General features: G+C 40.5%; 2 protein-coding genes across 3 annotated transcripts; both read right to left on the bottom strand.

The window, feature by feature from the left end:
- Positions 1 to 551: 551 nt before the first annotated feature.
- Positions 552 to 10,678, bottom strand: LOC125378744 (heparanase-like). The gene is made up of 9 exons (XM_048394702.1): positions 10,637 to 10,678; positions 8,975 to 9,170; positions 8,053 to 8,212; positions 7,036 to 7,086; positions 6,571 to 6,771; positions 3,563 to 3,674; positions 3,050 to 3,159; positions 1,533 to 1,679; positions 552 to 763 (listed from the first exon to the last, which is right to left on the bottom strand). The coding sequence occupies exons 1-9, from the start codon at positions 10,676 to 10,678 to the stop codon at positions 583 to 585; spliced, it is 1,200 nt and encodes a 399-aa protein (XP_048250659.1). The 3' UTR covers positions 552 to 582.
- LOC124116517 (heparanase-like) lies at positions 10,182 to 17,833 on the bottom strand. 2 transcript variants are annotated; one of them, XM_048394548.1, is made up of 6 exons: positions 17,580 to 17,833; positions 16,022 to 16,161; positions 13,979 to 14,152; positions 12,268 to 12,427; positions 11,240 to 11,290; positions 10,182 to 10,975 (listed from the first exon to the last, which is right to left on the bottom strand). In XM_048394548.1, the coding sequence occupies exons 1-6, from the start codon at positions 17,768 to 17,770 to the stop codon at positions 10,771 to 10,773; spliced, it is 921 nt and encodes a 306-aa protein (XP_048250505.1). In that variant the 5' UTR covers positions 17,771 to 17,833; the 3' UTR covers positions 10,182 to 10,770. The 2 variants fall into 2 exon arrangements, with proteins under 2 accessions (XP_048250505.1, XP_048250506.1); XM_048394549.1 differs by lacking the exon at positions 13,979 to 14,152.
- Positions 17,834 to 19,319: the final 1,486 nt, after the last annotated feature.

Genomic DNA, 19,319 nt, shown 5'->3' on the forward strand with positions numbered 1-19,319 from the left:
ATGTGCCTGTATATAAGTCATAAGGTTTTATCGCTTTTACACTGGATAGTCATATTTGAACAGTTTGCACTATAGCCTGATTCACGTAACTGCCAGTTACAGTATTTAAGGATAATTCTTCATTGCTGTCATAGACGAATCATAGATAAGCGGGAACATGTGGCCCAGTCAATTAGCTGTGCTGAGTTCTTTTTTCAAAGTTTTGTCAAAAAGAAAGACAATGCTATGAACTTACACAATTTATTCACCAGGTCACCTTCACGCTAAGAGCAAACTGATATTGATAAACCACATTTTGTACTGCGCATAGCTTTCTGTGAAAAGAGACAGACGTATGTATTACTATTTCTGTACTGAGACTGAACATATCACAAGCTTTTTGTACTGAGGTACGTACATTGAAGAATATCAAATTTGGTTTTATTGTTTGGTAGTGGTTGAGGATTGCATTTCATATCTATTACTACAATGTATTCTTCCGTGTTCTAATTATCTGGTCATGGTTGGCGAACACACCTCCATACCTCGAATCAAACTCTAAATAAGTGAGACAAAATATTTATTGCAAGAACAATTGCACTGTTAGCCAATAATTGGGCCGTGACTTTGCGATTTACATGCTGCAACATTAGCGTCAGGCATTACGATGAAGCCGAAGGACTTTCCGGGGGCAGTCACTGACCCGGTTGTAACAGTTTTCGGTGACAGTTGAGGTATCTGGCTGTTGACGAACGTCAGTAGTTTTCCATTGAGATGAACCTTCCTAAAATTGAAGTCCATATAATGTGAGTGAGTGAGTGAGTGAGTGAGTGAGTGAGTGAGTGAGTCTGGTTTTACGCCGCTTTTAGCAATATTCCAGCAATATCACTGCGGAGGACATCAGAAATTGGCGTCTCACATTGTCCCCCATGTCGGGAATCGAGCCCGGGTCTTCGATGTGAAGAGCGAACGCTTTAACCACTACCACAGATAAATATAGATTGACAATGCAAGAGAATAACCAGTCTAGATTATCCGCCAAAAACAGATGCCATTTGGAGAAATTAAATGCACAATTGATGGGAGAATTATATGAATGGACCACTGAAAATCAGTGATGACACTGGTCGCTAAAAAGGCACACATGTCCTGCCCTACCGGTAGCACCCGCCATTCTCTTAATTAGCACCAACAAGTAAGTAATTATCTCCCGTCTCCGGGTGTACAAATGATCCAAGATTAAGTTGGAGTATCAGAGTATGCAAAAAAACCGTTTTATTCTTGATACGTTGAGAATTCGGATGTTCAGAAGATTAGCAGTATTTGTGTTTAGCAATATTCCAGCAATATCACAGCGGGGGACACCAGGAATCAGCTTCAAACATTGTACCCATTTGGGGAATCGAGCCCGAGTCTTCTGTGGGACGAGCGAACAGTTGAACCACAAGGCTACTCCTCGGACTCCAAAGTGTACAAGCAAGGGTCTTATTTTGCCCGGAAGCCCCGATGGACTATAACTGTCAGACCAACAACTCCTGAGTGAGTGAACGTACCCTGCCTCCACATTCCCCCCATCAGGAGTGAGCCAGAAGACGTCCATGTGATGCTGGCTGTGTAGATGTGGGAAGTGGAGTTGTGCTGACGCCGTGTTCACGTTCAGGACATACACCGTTACACTTCCTGGTTTGTAGTTGTACATGCTGGAAATACAATGAACCAAACGTTTCAGAAACATAAACACGCATTTACACACATGCACACACGTGCTTGTAGAAATGAAATGGGTTTTTATAGCTTTCATCTTGTGCAGTTATTCATTACGTTGTCATGTCATTCGAATAGCTGTATATACAGTAAAACATTTTAGTTCACAGCCTACAACCAAAATAGCTGCATATACAGTAAAACATTTTAGTTCACAGCCCACAAACAAAATATCTGCAAATACAGTAAAACATTTTAGTTCACAGCCTACAACCAAAATACCTGTCTATACAGTAAAACATTTTAGTTCACAGCCAACAACCAAAATAGCTGTATATACAGTAAAACATTTTAGTTCAAAGCCCAACAACAAAATATCTGCAAATACAGTAAAACATTTTAGTTCACATCCCACAAACAAAATATATGCTTATTCAGTGAACATTTTAGTTCACAGAACACAAACAAAATATCTGCATATACAGAAAAACATTTAAGTTCTCAGCCAACAAACAAAATATCTGCATATACAGTAAAACATTTAAGTTCACAGCCTACAAACAAAATAGCTGCATATACAGTAAAACATTTTAGAACACAGCCCACAAACAAAATATCTGCAAATACAGAAAAACATTTTAGTTCACAGCCCACAAACAAAATATCTGCTTATACAGTAAACATTTTAATTTGCAACCCACAAACAAAATATCTGAAAATACAGTAAAACATTTTACTTCGCTGCCCACAAACAAAATATATGCTATTCAGTGAAAATTTTAGTTCACAGAACACAAACAAAATATCTGCATATACAGAAAAACATTTAAGTTCACAGCCAACAAACAAAATATCTGCAAATACAGTCAAACATTTTAGTTCACAGCCCACAAACAAAATAGCTGCATATACAGAAAAACATTTGAGTTCACAGCCCACAAACGAAATATCTGCTTATACAGTAAACATTTTAATTCGCAACCCACAAACAAAATATCTGAAAATACAGTAAAACATTTTACTTCACTGCCCACAAACAAAATATCTGCATGTACAGTAAAACATTTTAGTTCACTGACCACAAACAAAATATCTGCATATGCAGTAAAACATTTCAGTTCAAAGCAAACAAACAAAACATCTGCATATATAGTAAAACATTTCAGTTCAAAGCAAACAATCAAAAGGTTTCCTTTATGAATTGAAAAGTAAGTGAGTGTGCAATCATCGGTCATCTTCAAAGTGCTCCAAGAGGTAGGCTCAGTTAACTATCCATTTTATGTACTGTTCTGAAAGATACTGTAAAACTATGTTTTCCTCGTGTTTTACCAGACAAATGTTCGCTTGATATATCACTTGAACTCACTTCGTGTGTTTGGTGCAGTGGGCATAGATCCGGAGGTTTTTAGTTGAAGAGGGAACATCAAATACTTTGTTACCAACCAACCTCTTGTACAGTACAGTCAGCCAGAAATCCTTAATATACAAAACCAGCTTCTTATATGTATATATAATGTAAGATCAACCAAACTTGAAGATATCAGAATATTAACAAGTAAAATGCACATTTCAAATTAACATTATGTTAGTTCCAAATGTAAGAAGAATACGGTATGCACATCTTAAAATATAGTTTAAAAAATAGAAGCTATAATTACTCTACCAAACGTCCTTAAGCAAATAAAAAAGGACAGCAATATTAATGCTTTCAGCAAATGCACAAAAAATGAATTGCATATTAACCAATACGCCAAAGTATCGAACGCAATTAAGATATCAAATGTTCTTATAAGTACATGGCATCTTTTATGAGCAAAATACATATACATACACCTTGGATGGCAGTGAAATTAATAAAAGTATTGTCAATTAAACTTACAGGTAGAGGATCGTTGGACGAACTTATAAGCCCATTCTTTCCGCCGAGGAGGACCTGTCGCAATACGCCTTTAATTCCATATCTAGCCGAGACACCAAGTTTATCAAGCCACCTAAGACCAAAAGGTCAATGAACCTGCTTTTAGTTACGTCAATATCGCTAGGCCATGCCACAAGTAATGCTTGTTATTAATGCCACTAGATATAAATATAATTTTCCCTACTAAATATAACACCAGAAAATACACAGAAGCTACCGGCATTATACAGCACTTACCTTTAGAAACAAAAAGACAAGATTTGATGAAATAACTTGATGAAGAATATTATTTTGTCTTTAGCATTTGCTTTCTACAAGGGTAATACATATGGCCCAGTCGTCTCAGCCGCCCCAACTCGCTTTGCAGAGTTGCGTTCTGTTTTGTGCGCCAGGAACCTATATAGTCCCTACAAATACATTCTCTACAAGCACTTTGTCAAAGCTGATTCTCATTGAATATGAGGGGTAAATGTAGTATAAATACCTACTACCCCTTACCATGCACCTTTGGGAAAGCCATGCACTGCCACCGGCACGGTCAACTTTACAATAACGTCCTACCAGACACCAGTCACTCTTCCCGTATATTTTCGCGAGATCTGTCAAACCGATATTTATCATCCAAAACTGGCTCCGAAAGGAGATATCGCTTGGATGAGATCAAGCGATATCTACACTGTAGATATTGCTGCAATGAAATTACATCACAATGCTTTGCAGACCATTGTGACGTCACTGGTTACCATGACGTCACAATCAAATGACATCACAAATGGCTCTGCTACTGAAGCTCTGCTACTGAAGTACTTTTTACACTGAAGACACTGCCTACAAATTGAAAAAGTTGAAAGAATGATGTTGGATGATAAATAAAATCTCACCCTCGTGTCTTTTGATATCAAATATATCAACACTCGTTGATAAAAGTGACAAAAATTCTCGGCAAGCCTCGGAATTTTTCCACTTTTATCAACTCGTGTTGATATATTTGATATCAAAAGACACTCGTGTGAGATTCTCTATTTATTTTACTCTATGATACAATATATACGTAAAATGGTAGATTGTATGGGAAATCTCCTGGTGAAGATGGAATCCCTCCAGAATTTTTTAAACTTTCAGAAACAATTCTTATTAAATACTTGAGACCTTTATTTAATAAAATATTAGATACCGGTATATTTCCTGAAGCATGGAACATTGGACTTATAATACCTATACATAAATCTGGTGTTACCTCTGACCCTAACAATTATAGAGGATTATCCCTGCTAAATGCAACTGGGAAATTATTCACGTCAATACTTGAAAAAAGACTACGATCATGGATGGATATAAACGATTTAATACATGAAGCACAAGCTGGATTCAGATCCAACTATTCAGTAACAGACACCATTTTCACACTCCAGGCCCTTTGTACTAAATATTTAACAAAGCGAGGGGGGCGATTTTATTGTGCTTTCATTGATTTCAAGAAAGCCTTTGACTTTGTGGAAAGGAAAAAACTATTATATATGCTCTTACAAAAAGGTTGCCATGGCAAGTTGTATAATGTCTTAGCTAGTATGTATTCTGCTGTTAAGGCTTGTGTAAAAACAGACAAAGGTAAAACAGATTTGTTTACAACTACATCCGGTGTAAGACAAGGCTGTATCTTAAGCCCACTTCTGTTTATCTTCTTTATTAATGAGCTTGTAACTGACATTTACAAAACGTGCTGTCATGGTGTGTTTGTTTCAGAAAGTATTGAAGATATTATGCTACTACTTTTTGCCGACGATGTGACTATGTTCTCATATACAGTTATTGGTCACAAAGACAATTAGATATCTTAAGAACATTTTGCATTACCTGGGGCCTAAGTGTGAATCTTGATAAAACAAAAAAAAGTGTATTCCGAAACGGTGGTATTATACGAAAAAATGAAAAATGGTCCTATGGTTCTATAAATGTCAAACTTGTCACTTACTACAAGTATCTTGGAGTATTTTTCTCCTCAAGGCTAATCTGGCCAATGGCCTGTAAAAGCCTAGCATCACAGGCTTCTAATGCCACTAGAGCCATTTATCATGCTTTCAAAAGAACTAGCTATATAACATTCGAAACAGCTTGTACAATGTTTGATTGTCAGATTGCTCCTTTATTACTTTATGGGGCTGAAATCTGGGGGGCAAAATTTATGAACGTATAGAAAAAGTACATATGTCCTATTTTAAAAACTATCTTTGTATCGGAAAATATGCCTCTAATGAAGCTATTCTTGGTGAAACTGGGCGATTAGATATGTTCGTGTTTAGCAAAATAACCGTACTAAAATACTGGTTGAGATTGCTACATATGAATCCATGTCGATATCCAAAACAATGATTTAAGATTAACATGCTACGAAAGTCAAAACATAAAAATGAAGACTTGAGTTTATATCTATGTACCCACTGTAAAGGGAGGCAATTAGAGGATGAATTTCATGTTTTGTTTTTATGTTCAAAATATTCTTCTGTCAGAAACCACTAATTGCCTTGGTTATCCAATGTCCATCATGATAATCACAGTTTATGTAATCTACTTAACTCCAAAAATATCGACATTGTAAAGGCTTTGGCCTTATACTTAAATCATGTATTCGATGTGAAAAAAGACTACTTGTATTTATTTTCCTGACATCACGTGACGCAGCAATTATTGTAATTGTAATTGAACTCTAGGCCCAAAATACTGAATAAAGAATCTTGAAATATACGGAAAATGGTAGATTGTATGGCTTGGCAGTGTCGGAATAGTCCAACGGATTTAATATAGTTGGGATCACAATTGAGATATCCTCTGACGTTGGAAACGGCTTTGGTGATTTCATTTGCTTGCGTCAGCATTTTCGAATGTGGTGGATAACGTGCAGGAATGCCCTGATCTTACTGATATTCGTTTCAAACCCACATTTAACCCAGGTCACTCACTCACTCACTTACAGGAAACCGGAGGCGTATCTATCAGAGGCGTTGGGGGTGCCTCCCTTGTAAGCTGATGCTGTCTCCCCCAGCCATACTGGCTTTCCTGGCGCAACAGCATGCACGGCGGCAATAGCGCTCTTTACCAGTCCTACAAGACTGTCAAGTGTTGCAGGATGTGAGAAATCAGAAACCTTCGAGGTTTCACCATTGACGTAATAGCTGGAAACCAATGACAAACGATTACAACACTACTACGACTACTACTACTACTACTACTTTACGACTACAACATAACTACTACTCCTAACAATAATTATTGATGGAATTGAGGAATTATTGACCATCTCGTGGAAAGTCATGATTGATGCTTAAGAGTAAGTGATGCTTCAGAGTTTGCGAGTTTGCCTATTTAGTGGTATATACTAGATGGAATTTGATAGAAAGTGAAAGGGAGAGTTTGTTCCTGTATGTTCCCTTACTTACTGATGGAAGCTCACGACATCAACCGCGCTTGCCCCACCATGAGACAAAAATCTGCAACACACAAATAATCAGAAACTCTGTATGGAGGCGTTACCACATCCCAGGTCTAACATGCTCGTAGCAATTACATTGGGATTGTGTTCTCCGGGTATATATTTGTATGCCTGCTGACAGATTAGTCGCTGGATACCGTTGGCATAGCAAGGGAGCATTGTGCCTATGTTGACTGTGTATTCTGTTTCCGGACACTTTCATGAATGTATTAAAATTACAAGACAAAATGCAGTCAACCAGCTTGAGACAAACACGGATCTGTCATTTAATACAGGAAAAGGAGACTACGAATTTTATTATAATAAGGATTCTGATTATTATTCAGTGACACCATATGGATTGTCAGACAAAGGTAAAAACTTCACGTTTCACCCCATCTTCCTAATGCAAGAGAGTTAATTGACTTTAAAAGCCTAGTTTCCACCCTTGCCGAACTACGCTGGAATTCCTGGGCTCGATCGCAGCGCCACCAGTGGCTATTACGAGTTATGTCCCTTCTGCCCCTCTCCTATGGACCAATCAGATTCCACCTCACGTATCACTTGCATTTGCTTCAAACAAAACGGGGGCGCCCAGTCAAGAGGATCTGATGGATAATCAAGATCTGTATATTGTGATAAAACGAGTCTTACATCGCGAATCGATCACATCACGTGAGCACCTTGATTAAAAACATGAAAATTTCTGTTGACAACGAGTTAGCGGTGCACATGTTTTGCAAATCCTGCAATCGGCCGTATTTACGAACCGTGTTTCGATTTCGGAGCACGGTTTTGATTGGACTATGCAGAGACTCGTGAGTCCAGCCAAAATGTAACTCCATAACACCAGCCAAGTTCGGCAAGGGTGGAAACTGGACTTTTATAGTCAGTTAACTCATTTGCCTCGGGAAGATGCTTTCACCCACGACGTGATATAACGTCTTCTGCCATGTAACCACCAGTGTAAAACTGAGACACTTACCCTTTTACCCCAGATGCATGCGTGACAGTCACATCTGGTCCTACGATGAGGCTGGACTTATACGACGTACCTTGGAGGACCCGCTTCAGCTGTGCAAAGTCATTGGCGAGTTGGGCGTCCGATAATGTGATGTTTGCGTTGTGATGAAACACATTTGGTTCTAGGCAAAACGCAGATACGTACAAGCTAACAGTGGAAGCAGATGGACGTCGTCTTACTCGCCCTGGTGCTTTGGGTTCTTGATTATAGCTTCATCCTATTGTTGCAGTAGAGTTCGACAACAAACCAAATTTTGTATTGCTGTTCCAACTATGTACTGTCGCATGTGGCCGTTAATATATGACCCTGCGTAGTTCTTCATTGTGTACAGTCATGTACAGTAACACTTTTTTTCATCAGTTTGTTATTGGGAGAAGGTTTACACGACCTTGTATAACAGTTCTCAGCATAAATATCATACAGAATGCATTGCCACTTATATACTAGTAATTCTATAGGCATTGTGAAGTGAATGTTTCTAAAGATTTATAGTTGTTCCTTTCTTATATAGCGACGTGCATGCACGTGTGTGTGTGTGTGTGTGTGTGTGTGTGTGTGTGTGTGTGTGTGGCTGCTTGTACTAGTCCGGACTGATGCCGATTTATAGTGCTAGCTCACTGAGATACAATGCCGCAGATTAACATGAATACCCCACTCAGACACAGTATACTGACTCCGAGCCGACCAGTCCTTGTTTTAGCCCCTTAATGCCGAGCGTCAGACAGGGTAACAACAAGTACCATCTTTTAACGTCTTTTGGTATGACGCGGTCGGGGATCGAATCCCGGACCTTCCGCTCTCCGGGCGGACGCTCTACCACTAGACCACGGAGGCGGTCTCCCAACGTGACAGACATGCTGCTACTTCTGAAGACGTAACCTACCATTTCCCAGTTCGAATCCAGCAATATGGTAGCCTTTCTGTGACGAGTATTTAAGCAACAATTCAGCATTCGATTGGTCCCACTTTCCTTGCTTCAGCAGTAAAATATTAAGGTCGAATATAAGCTTCACCCCCGTGTTATGAACAAACTTGTTAAGAATATCCCAGTCTTCAGCTGCAAGATGAAGTACAAATATCTGAAGGGATCAATGCATAAAGCGAGGACACCATTTTCACACTCCAGGCCCTTTGTACTAAATATTTAACAAAGCGAGGGGGGCGATTTTATTGTGCTTTCATTGATTTCAAGAAAGCCTTTGACTTTGTGGAAAGGAAACAACTATTATATATGCTCTTACAAAAAGGTTGCCATGGCAAGTTGTATAATGTCTTAGCTAGTATGTATTCTGCTGTTAAGGCTTGTGTAAAAACAGACAAAGGTAAAACAGATTTGTTTACAACTACATCCGGTGTAAGACAAGGCTGTATCTTAAGCCCACTTCTGTTTATCTTCTTTATTAATGAGCTTGTAACTGACATTTACAAAACGTGCTGTCATGGTGTGTTTGTTTCAGAAAGTATTGAAGATATTATGCTACTACTTTTTGCCGACGATGTGACTATGTTCTCATATACAGTTATTGGTCACAAAGACAATTAGATATCTTAAGAACATTTTGCATTACCTGGGGCCTAAGTGTGAATCTTGATAAAACAAAAAAAAGTGTATTCCGAAACGGTGGTATTATACGAAAAAATGAAAAATGGTCCTATGGTTCTATAAATGTCAAACTTGTCACTTACTACAAGTATCTTGGAGTATTTTTCTCCTCAAGGCTAATCTGGCCAATGGCCTGTAAAAGCCTAGCATCACAGGCTTCTAATGCCACTAGAGCCATTTATCATGCTTTCAAAAGAACTAGCTATATAACATTCGAAACAGCTTGTACAATGTTTGATTGTCAGATTGCTCCTTTATTACTTTATGGGGCTGAAATCTGGGGGGCAAAATTTATGAACGTATAGAAAAAGTACATATGTCCTATTTTAAAAACTATCTTTGTATCGGAAAATATGCCTCTAATAAAGCTATTCTTGGTGAAACTGGGCGATTAGATATGTTCGTGTTTAGCAAAATAACCGTACTAAAATACTGGTTGAGATTGCTACATATGAATCAATGTCCATATCCAAAACAATGATTTAAGATTAACATGCTACGAAAGTCAAAACATAAAAATGAAGACTTGAGTTTATATCTATGTACCCACTGTAAAGGGAGGCAATTAGAGGATGAATTTCATGTTTTGTTTTTATGTTCAAAATATTCTTCTGTCAGAAACCACTAATTGCCTTGGTTATCCAATGTCCATCATGATAATCACAGTTTATGTAATCTACTTAACTCCAAAAATATCGACATTGTAAAGGCTTTGGCCTTATACTTAAATCATGTATTCGATGTGAAAAAAGACTACTTGTATTTATTTTCCTGACATCACGTGACGCAGCAATTATTGTAATTGTAATTGAACTCTAGGCCCAAAATACTGAATAAAGAATCTTGAAATATACGGAAAATGGTAGATTGTATGGCTTGGCAGTGTCGGAATAGTCCAACGGATTTAATATAGTTGGGATCACAATTGAGATATCCTCTGACGTTGGAAACGGCTTTGGTGATTTCATTTGCTTGCGTCAGCATTTTCGAATGTGGTGGATAACGTGCAGGAATGCCCTGATCTTACTGATATTCGTTTCAAACCCACATTTAACCCAGGTCACTCACTCACTCACTTACAGGAAACCGGAGGCGTATCTATCAGAGGCGTTGGGGGTGCCTCCCTTGTAAGCTGATGCTGTCTCCCCCAGCCATACTGGCTTTCCTGGCGCAACAGCATGCACGGCGGCAATAGCGCTCTTTACCAGTCCTACAAGACTGTCAAGTGTTGCAGGATGTGAGAAATCAGAAACCTTCGAGGTTTCACCATTGACGTAATAGCTGGAAACCAATGACAAACGATTACAACACTACTACGACTACTACTACTACTACTACTTTACGACTACAACATAACTACTACTCCTAACAATAATTATTGATGGAATTGAGGAATTATTGACCATCTCGTGGAAAGTCATGATTGATGCTTAAGAGTAAGTGATGCTTCAGAGTTTGCGAGTTTGCCTATTTAGTGGTATATACTAGATGGAATTTGATAGAAAGTGAAAGGGAGAGTTTGTTCCTGTATGTTCCCTTACTTACTGATGGAAGCTCACGACATCAACCGCGCTTGCCCCACCATGAGACAAAAATCTGCAACACACAAATAATCAGAAACTCTGTATGGAGGCGTTACCACATCCCAGGTCTAACATGCTCGTAGCAATTACATTGGGATTGTGTTCTCCGGGTATATATTTGTATGCCTGCTGACAGATTAGTCGCTGGATACCGTTGGCATAGCAAGGGAGCATTGTGCCTATGTTGACTGTGTATTCTGTTTCCGGACACTTTCATGAATGTATTAAAATTACAAGACAAAATGCAGTCAACCAGCTTGAGACAAACACGGATCTGTCATTTAATACAGGAAAAGGAGACTACGAATTTTATTATAATAAGGATTCTGATTATTATTCAGTGACACCATATGGATTGTCAGACAAAGGTAAAAACTTCACGTTTCACCCCATCTTCCTAATGCAAGAGAGTTAATTGACTTTAAAAGCCTAGTTTCCACCCTTGCCGAACTACGCTTGAATTCCTGGGCTCGATCGCAGCGCCACCAGTGGCTATTACGAGTTATGTCCCTTCTGCCCCTCTCCTATGGACCAATCAGATTCCACCTCATGTATCACTTGCATTTGCTTCAAACAAAACGGGGGCGCCCAGTCAAGAGGATCTGATGGATAATCAAGATCTGTATATTGTGATAAAACGAGTCTTACATCGCGAATCGATCACATCACGTGAGCACCTTGATTAAAAACATGAAAATCTTTAGAAAATTTCTGTTGACAACGAGTTAGCGGTGCACATGTTTTGCAAATCCTGCAATCGGCCGTATTTACGAACCGTGTTTCGATTTCGGAGCACGGTTTTGATTGGACTATGCAGAGACTCGTTAGTCCAGCCAAAATGTAACTCCATAACACCAGCCAAGTTCGGCAAGGGTGGAAACTGGACTTTTATAGTCAGTTAACTCATTTGCCTCGGGAAGATGCTTTCACCCACGACGTGATATAACGTCTTCTGCCATGTAACCACCAGTGTAAAACTGAGACACTTACCCTTTTACCCCAGATGCATGAGTGACAGTCACATCTGGTCCTACGATGAGGCTGGACTTATACGACGTACCTTGGAGGACCCGCTTCAGCTGTGCAAAGTCATTGGCGAGTTGGGCGTCCGATAATGTGATGTTTGCGTTGTGATGAAACACATTTGGTTCTAGGCAAAACGCAGATACGTACAAGCTAACAGTGGAAGCAGATGGACGTCGTCTTACTCGCCCTGGTGCTTTGGGTTCTTGATTATAGCTTCATCCTATTGTTGCAGTAGAGTTCGACAACAAACCAAATTTTGTATTGCTGTTCCAACTATGTACTGTCGCATGTGGCCGTTAATATATGACCCTGCGTAGTTCTTCATTGTGTACAGTCATGTACAGTAACACTTTTTTTCATCAGTTTGTTATTGGGAGAAGGTTTACACGACCTTGTATAACAGTTCTCAGCATAAATATCATACAGAATGCATTGCCACTTATATACTAGTAATTCTATAGGCATTGTGAAGTGAATGTTTCTAAAGATTTATAGTTGTTCCTTTCTTATTTATTGTAGATTGTGGGGGCACGGGTAGCCAAGTCGTCTAAGGCGCCGCGATTCGCTGTGCAGAGTTGCGTCCCTTGGGCACGCCAGAAACCTATGATTGTGGGTTCGAATCCCGGTTCGCCCCGATTATGTTACTAGGTTTGTCAGCACCATACCCGTGCTCGTGGGTTTCACCGAAGTGGTAAACGTCTGAGACCTGCATCACTTCGGGCTTTCCTCCCACATTAAACTGACACGCCGCGATATAACTGGAATACTGTTAAAAGCGGCGTTAAACCCAACTCACTCACTCATTATTATAGATTGTAAGGATTTGGATTAAGCTGTGTCTGACCATTTTACTAACAATTGGTGAGTGAGTAAGTGTTTTGTTTGATTGATTAAGGCCGCACTCTGCAATAATCCAGTCGGCTGTAAATAATCAAGTCTGGACCGAAAAACCAGTGATTGACTTCATGAGCATCGATCTACGCAATTAGGATACGCTGACATGCATCTACTAAGTCAGCGAGCCACACCACCCGATCCCGTTAGTCGCCAATTCTAAACCATATCTTCACGGGTCGAGTTTGTACGCCGATTTTAGCAATATTCCATCAATATCACGGCGGGCTTCACACGTTGTGACCATGTCGCGAATCGAACCCGGGACTTCGGCTTGACGAGCGACAACGTTTTAACCACTAGACTATCCCACCGTCCCTACTGGGAAATAGCACAACGTGTCAGGTGAGGTGAAATGGGGTTTAACGTCGCGTCCAAGATAGTTGCACTTATATAGCGACGTGCATGCACGTGTGTGTGTGTGTGTGTGTGTGTGTGTGTGTGTGTGTGTGTGTGTGTGTGTGTGTGGCTGCTTGTACTAGTCCGGACTGATGCCGATTTATAGTGCTAGCTCACTGAGATACAATGCCGCAGATTAACATGAATACCCCACTCAGACACAGTATACTGACTCCGAGCCGACCAGTCCTTGTTTTAGCCCCTTAATGCCGAGCGTCAGACAGGGTAACAACAAGTACCATCTTTTAACGTCTTTTGGTATGACGCGGTCGGGGATCGAATCCCGGACCTTCCGCTCTCCGGGCGGACGCTCTACCACTAGACCACGGAGGCGGTCTCCCAACGTGACAGACATGCTGCTACTTCTGAAGACGTAACCTACCATTTCCCAGTTCGAATCCAGCAATATGGTAGCCTTTCTGTGACGAGTATTTAAGCAACAATTCAGCATTCGATGGGTCCCATTTTCCTTGCTTCCGCAGTAAAATATTAAGGTCGAATATAAGCTTCACCCCCGTGTTATGAACAAACTTGTTAAGAATATCCCAGTCTTCAGCTGCAAGATGAAGTACAAATATCTGAAGGGATCAATGCATAAAGCGAGGACACAAAAATGTCATCAAAATACTCCTTGACTTGACTTCCATTAATTGTACATTACATGCTCAGTACATAACCGGAACAGGTGACACAATGGCGCACGGTGATATCAAGTTTATTCTTCGCATTGAGACAGACTATTGTACCACAACTGTCTATGACTGGTTCTTATTTGTTGAGGTGAGGTGAGGTGAGATGAAATTGGGTTTAACGTCGCGTCCAATATTATTGCACTTACATAGCGACGTGCATGCACGTGTGTGATGCTGATTTATAGTGCTAGCCCACTGAGATACCATGCCGCAGTTTAACGTGAATACCCGACTCAGACACAGTATACTGACTCCGAGCCGACCAGTCCTTGTTTTAGCCCCTTAATGCCGAGCGCCAGACCGGGTAACAACAAGTACCATCTTTGAACGTCTTTTGGTATGACGCGGCCAGGGATCGAACCCCGGACCTTCCGCTCTCCGGGCGGACGCTCTACCACTAGACCACGGAGGCGGTCTCTTATTTGTTGAAGAGTCAAATCATCCAAGTTTATTGTATTCAGGCAGTGTACCGATATGATTATCAGATGTTGTTGACAAAATTGCTATAACATCGTGTCAAATGCACATATTGAAATCTAACCGACTTATCTATGGCATTGACAGCGTTATATGTGTTTGAATGTCATTGCAAGCGTGAGTTTGCACTGCAGTCTGGATCGGTGTCCCTTTCCACAAGGCATTCGTAGCTTTACGATCGTAACTATATAGTTTATCACAGTCTTACAAATGTCGTAGTGTTATTTCTTTAAAAAAATCACTTTGCATTTTTTGTCTTGACTATAAGTAATACTCCTTATTGGCTGAAGTTCTTGTTTCACGTTATAATTATTAGCACACATGCAGCTATCTTCGTCAACTACTCATTGCGATATTTCGTGATTCTATGTTCAGTGGCGAGGACAATAAGGTATTTTACTACAGAGGACACAGGTAACAGAAATCGTCATGTCTCCTTCAATGATTAAGTATATTGTTAATGATACGAATAGTTATTTAAATCTTATAAAATACTAGGTCAAGCTATTAAATATGCCATCTTCAAGATACCCTAGAAAATGTTATAATATGATGCTTCTCTACGATAGCAATGGGAAGCAAAATCGGGCAACAAAAGTCAAAAACATGTTATACGAAAGTGGATATGGTTATATTTGGTTACAGCAACATATAGATATGCCACAGCATTTCTTCCACCGTTTGACACAGACCTTAAAATATATGTACATCCCAAAATGGCATGGTTCTTTGTCCAGTTCTAGAAAAGCAAATTACTACACTACATTTAAGACTACTATTATACTAGAACCTTATCTATTAAGTGTAAATTTCTCTTTCTCGATTTCGTTTTGGCCCACATGATCTATTTATTGAAACAGGCAGATATGAAGGTATTACAAGAGAACATAGACTTTGTAGGATTTGTAAAACTGATTGTATTGAAGATGAATATCACTTTTTATATGTATGTCCAGTGTATAAAGATTTACGAGCAAAATATCTAAATAACTATTTCTACCGTAACCCAATCGGTAACAAATTTTGTAAATTAATGACTTGTGATTGTACAGAAACTATTAGAAATGCATCAATGTTCATTTATCATGCTATGAAACTAAGAAAATGTATGAATTTGTAACACGCCCCAGACAATGTACTATAGGCCTTTGGCCTCATAAGTACCATGAATAAAGATTGATTGATACGAATCTTCTTACTCATTTCTTCAGGAACTTTTGAGGCCGACAATTCTTAAACAGCTACAGGTTACTCACCCAATAGTTTGAACGGCGATGCTGCGTTGGAGCTATGCTGTGTGGCATGGGGATCAAACACGACATGGTCAGCCGAGGTTCCCCCGACCCTCAGATATGAGGGAACGAGTTCTTTCACAAGCTTCTGGAGATTTGGTGAACTGTACAATGATACAGATGTAAATTATATCAGACGTGTTTGCTGAGAGGTAAAAGCTAGGAAAAATATACAGTCACCTAATCTTATCGTGTTTCATACCTGTGATGGGATCGAGTGGGTCAGACATGCTGACTTGATTGATACATGTAATTGTATCCACACTGTGCAGTCCGATGCTCATGATGTCAATCACTGGATGTCTGGTCCAGACTCGGTTAATTACAGACCGTCGTCATATAGCTGGAAAATTGTTGTGTGGCGTTAAACAAAAACAAACAAACGAAAATTGATGGAAAATTTGTTTTTAAAAAAGACAGAAAATAATCATAATGTTGTGAGTGAGTATGGTTTTACGCCGCTTTTAGACATATTCCAGCAAAAGCACGGCGGGAGACACCGTGAAATCGACTTCACACATTGCACCTGTGTAGGGAATCGAACCCGGGTCTTCAGCGTGACGAGCGAACGCTTTAACCACTAGGCTACTCGGCCGCCCCTAATTATAATGTAAGTAGTACAGAGGGACCTGAGAACACACACATAGGAATTAGGCCGTGGGCTAGGTAGAGTTGTGGTGAAAGCGGACCATCGTCACGCCGAAGACCCAGGTTCGATTCTCCACATTGGTTCAATGTGTGAAGCCCTGATATTGCTGTAATATTGCTGAAAGCCACGTCAAACCATACTCACTCTCCTATCATGCTTGGTACTGTTTCGAAGGTCTGCCAATGATGACTTTTGTATAATGCGTTCATAGTATAACGTGCATGTGGCCCGAAGCACCCCTCACTCAGTGATATTGATAAAGCAATCTTAAAAACAGTTTATTATACATATTTCTGATGATATGTTTAGAGGCCATGTTCGTCCCAATTCGCTGTACATAGTTGCCTCCCTTGGGTGCGCCATAAACTTGGATTCCAGGTGGGATCGGCTGTGATAATTTAATTCGTGTTCGTTTCTTTACTGGGGGCTAGGGTGGCCCATTCGTCTAAGGCGCCGCGATTCGCTGTGCAGAGTTGCGTCCCTTGGGCACGCCAGAAACCTATGATTGTGGGTTCGAATCCTGGTTCGCCCCGATTATGTTTCTAGGTTTGTCAGCACCATACCTGTGCTCGCGGGTTGCACCAAAGTGGTAAACGTCTGAGACCTGCATCGCTTCGGGCTTTCCTCCCACATTAAACTCACACTCTGTTGTATCACTGAAATGCTGTAAATTGCGGCGTAAAATCAAACATACCCATTTACATATGATACATGTATTTATCTTAGCGACACAACTATGACCCTGGTCTCAATGACTGCCATGATCAACGATGTTTACAACAGTAAAGCAGATTGATTTTGGAAACAGAACCTATGCTTGTTTGTGAAAGTCACATAGGGTCAGCTATTTATAACGCGGGACATATATCTAACCTGAGATGGTGTCTTTCAAACCCTGCCCGCAAGATATAGCTGTCAATGGTCACTCCAACAAACATGTCGTCAACCTCCTGCACAACGTTGTCAGTAGAAACTGTCACATGTACTTGAAGTTGCTGCGATGCGGTGAACGTTGGTATCCATAGCAACACGAGGAACCGAATCGGACTAAACACCTGTACCATATTTAGAGTTATGAGCTTGACCTGCTACGACTATGGCGCTGACTGTCTGGAACTGGCTGTAGTGTGCCTAGATAATAAACTTATCATGAAAAAAAAAGTAGGACTGTTTTCGCTAATTTGCTACCTTTACTATCTATAAATATGTCCAGATCGTTGTATTTCTTGCGACGTTTGGCCCCTAAATGACTGTTCGTGATGGTGTTAAGAGAATACATGATCCGAGAAAATGTTGTTGTCATTGAAAGATGTATCTGATATGACATTAACTGCCTGTTGGACGACTTCCAGTGACATTGTGTATGAGATTTGACGGGACGTGTGGAACAGACGTCTAAGGCGCCGCGATTCGCTGTGCAGAGTTGCGTCCCTTGGGCACGCCAGAAACCTATGATTGTGGGTTCAAGTCCCGGTTCACCCTGATTATGTTTCTAGGTTTGTCAGCACCATACCCGTGCTCGTGGGTTTCACCGAAGTCGTAAACATTAACAGCTCTCATATGTTTCAAAGAACACAAACATGTCCCGTAATAAGAGAATACAGACGAAATTAACATACATGTACCATGTACTTTGCCGAGCGCCAGACACGGTAACAACAAATACCATCTTTCAATATGTTTTGGCACGACACAGTCTGGAGATCGAACCACGGACCACCAGCTCTCAGAACAGAGGCTCTACAAGTGATAAGGAATAAGCAAACCATTTAGGAGAGAATGGGGAGGTTGAGGACATATCAGTTCATCTGTCCCCACGTAACTGTTCCTGGGTAATATTTCATGACTGATCAATGAGATGAACAGAGTTTGATCAAACAGCAGTTCTACAAACACTGACGTCGGCTTGAGGAAATACAATCAACCACCATGCGGGGCGAGGGTTTGTCCGCCTGCCGTTACAGTGTTGTGTAACCCGCATGCGGTGCGAGGATTGGTGTGCCTGCCGTAACACTGCTGTGTAACCCGCATGCGGGGCAAGGGTTAGTCTGCCTGCCGTAACACTGCTGTGTAACCCGCATGCGGTGCGAGGATTGGTGTGCCTGCCGTAACACTGCTGTGTAACCCGCGTGCGGGGCGAGGGTTAGTGTGCCTGCCGATACACTGCTGTGTAACCGTCACTCGGGGCGGGGATAAGTCTGCCTGCCGTTACACTTCTGTGTAACGTATTGTGTTGCCGCATGTACCAACAATAATGGCTTTCCAAAGGTGTAACAATGTGACCATGTAAATTAGAGAATTAGTATACATAGTTCCAAGCTCATGTCTGTTATTGTGTATGTGTTGTAACATACTCTTCCTATGAACAGTAGTAAGAAAGCCATACATATGACTGTTGCTCAAAAGGTGTTTGATCAAAGTTATGATATTCAACGCCATTAATGTTCGGTATTAGGTTTATGTTCCTTCATTGGTAAAATATGCAAATCCTATCATCGCTCTTCCGTGATTTCGTATTGCTGGAATTTACAAGTGGCAAGTCATCTACCTACCTCTCTACACACCTCTCTACCTACCTACCTGCCTACAGACCTACAGACATATCTACATAAA

The sequence above is a fragment of the Haliotis rufescens genome, unplaced genomic scaffold (genome assembly GCF_023055435.1).
Source record: "Haliotis rufescens isolate VD_foot unplaced genomic scaffold, xgHalRufe1.0.p SCAF_13, whole genome shotgun sequence".
NCBI lineage: Eukaryota > Metazoa > Mollusca > Gastropoda > Lepetellida > Haliotidae > Haliotis > Haliotis rufescens.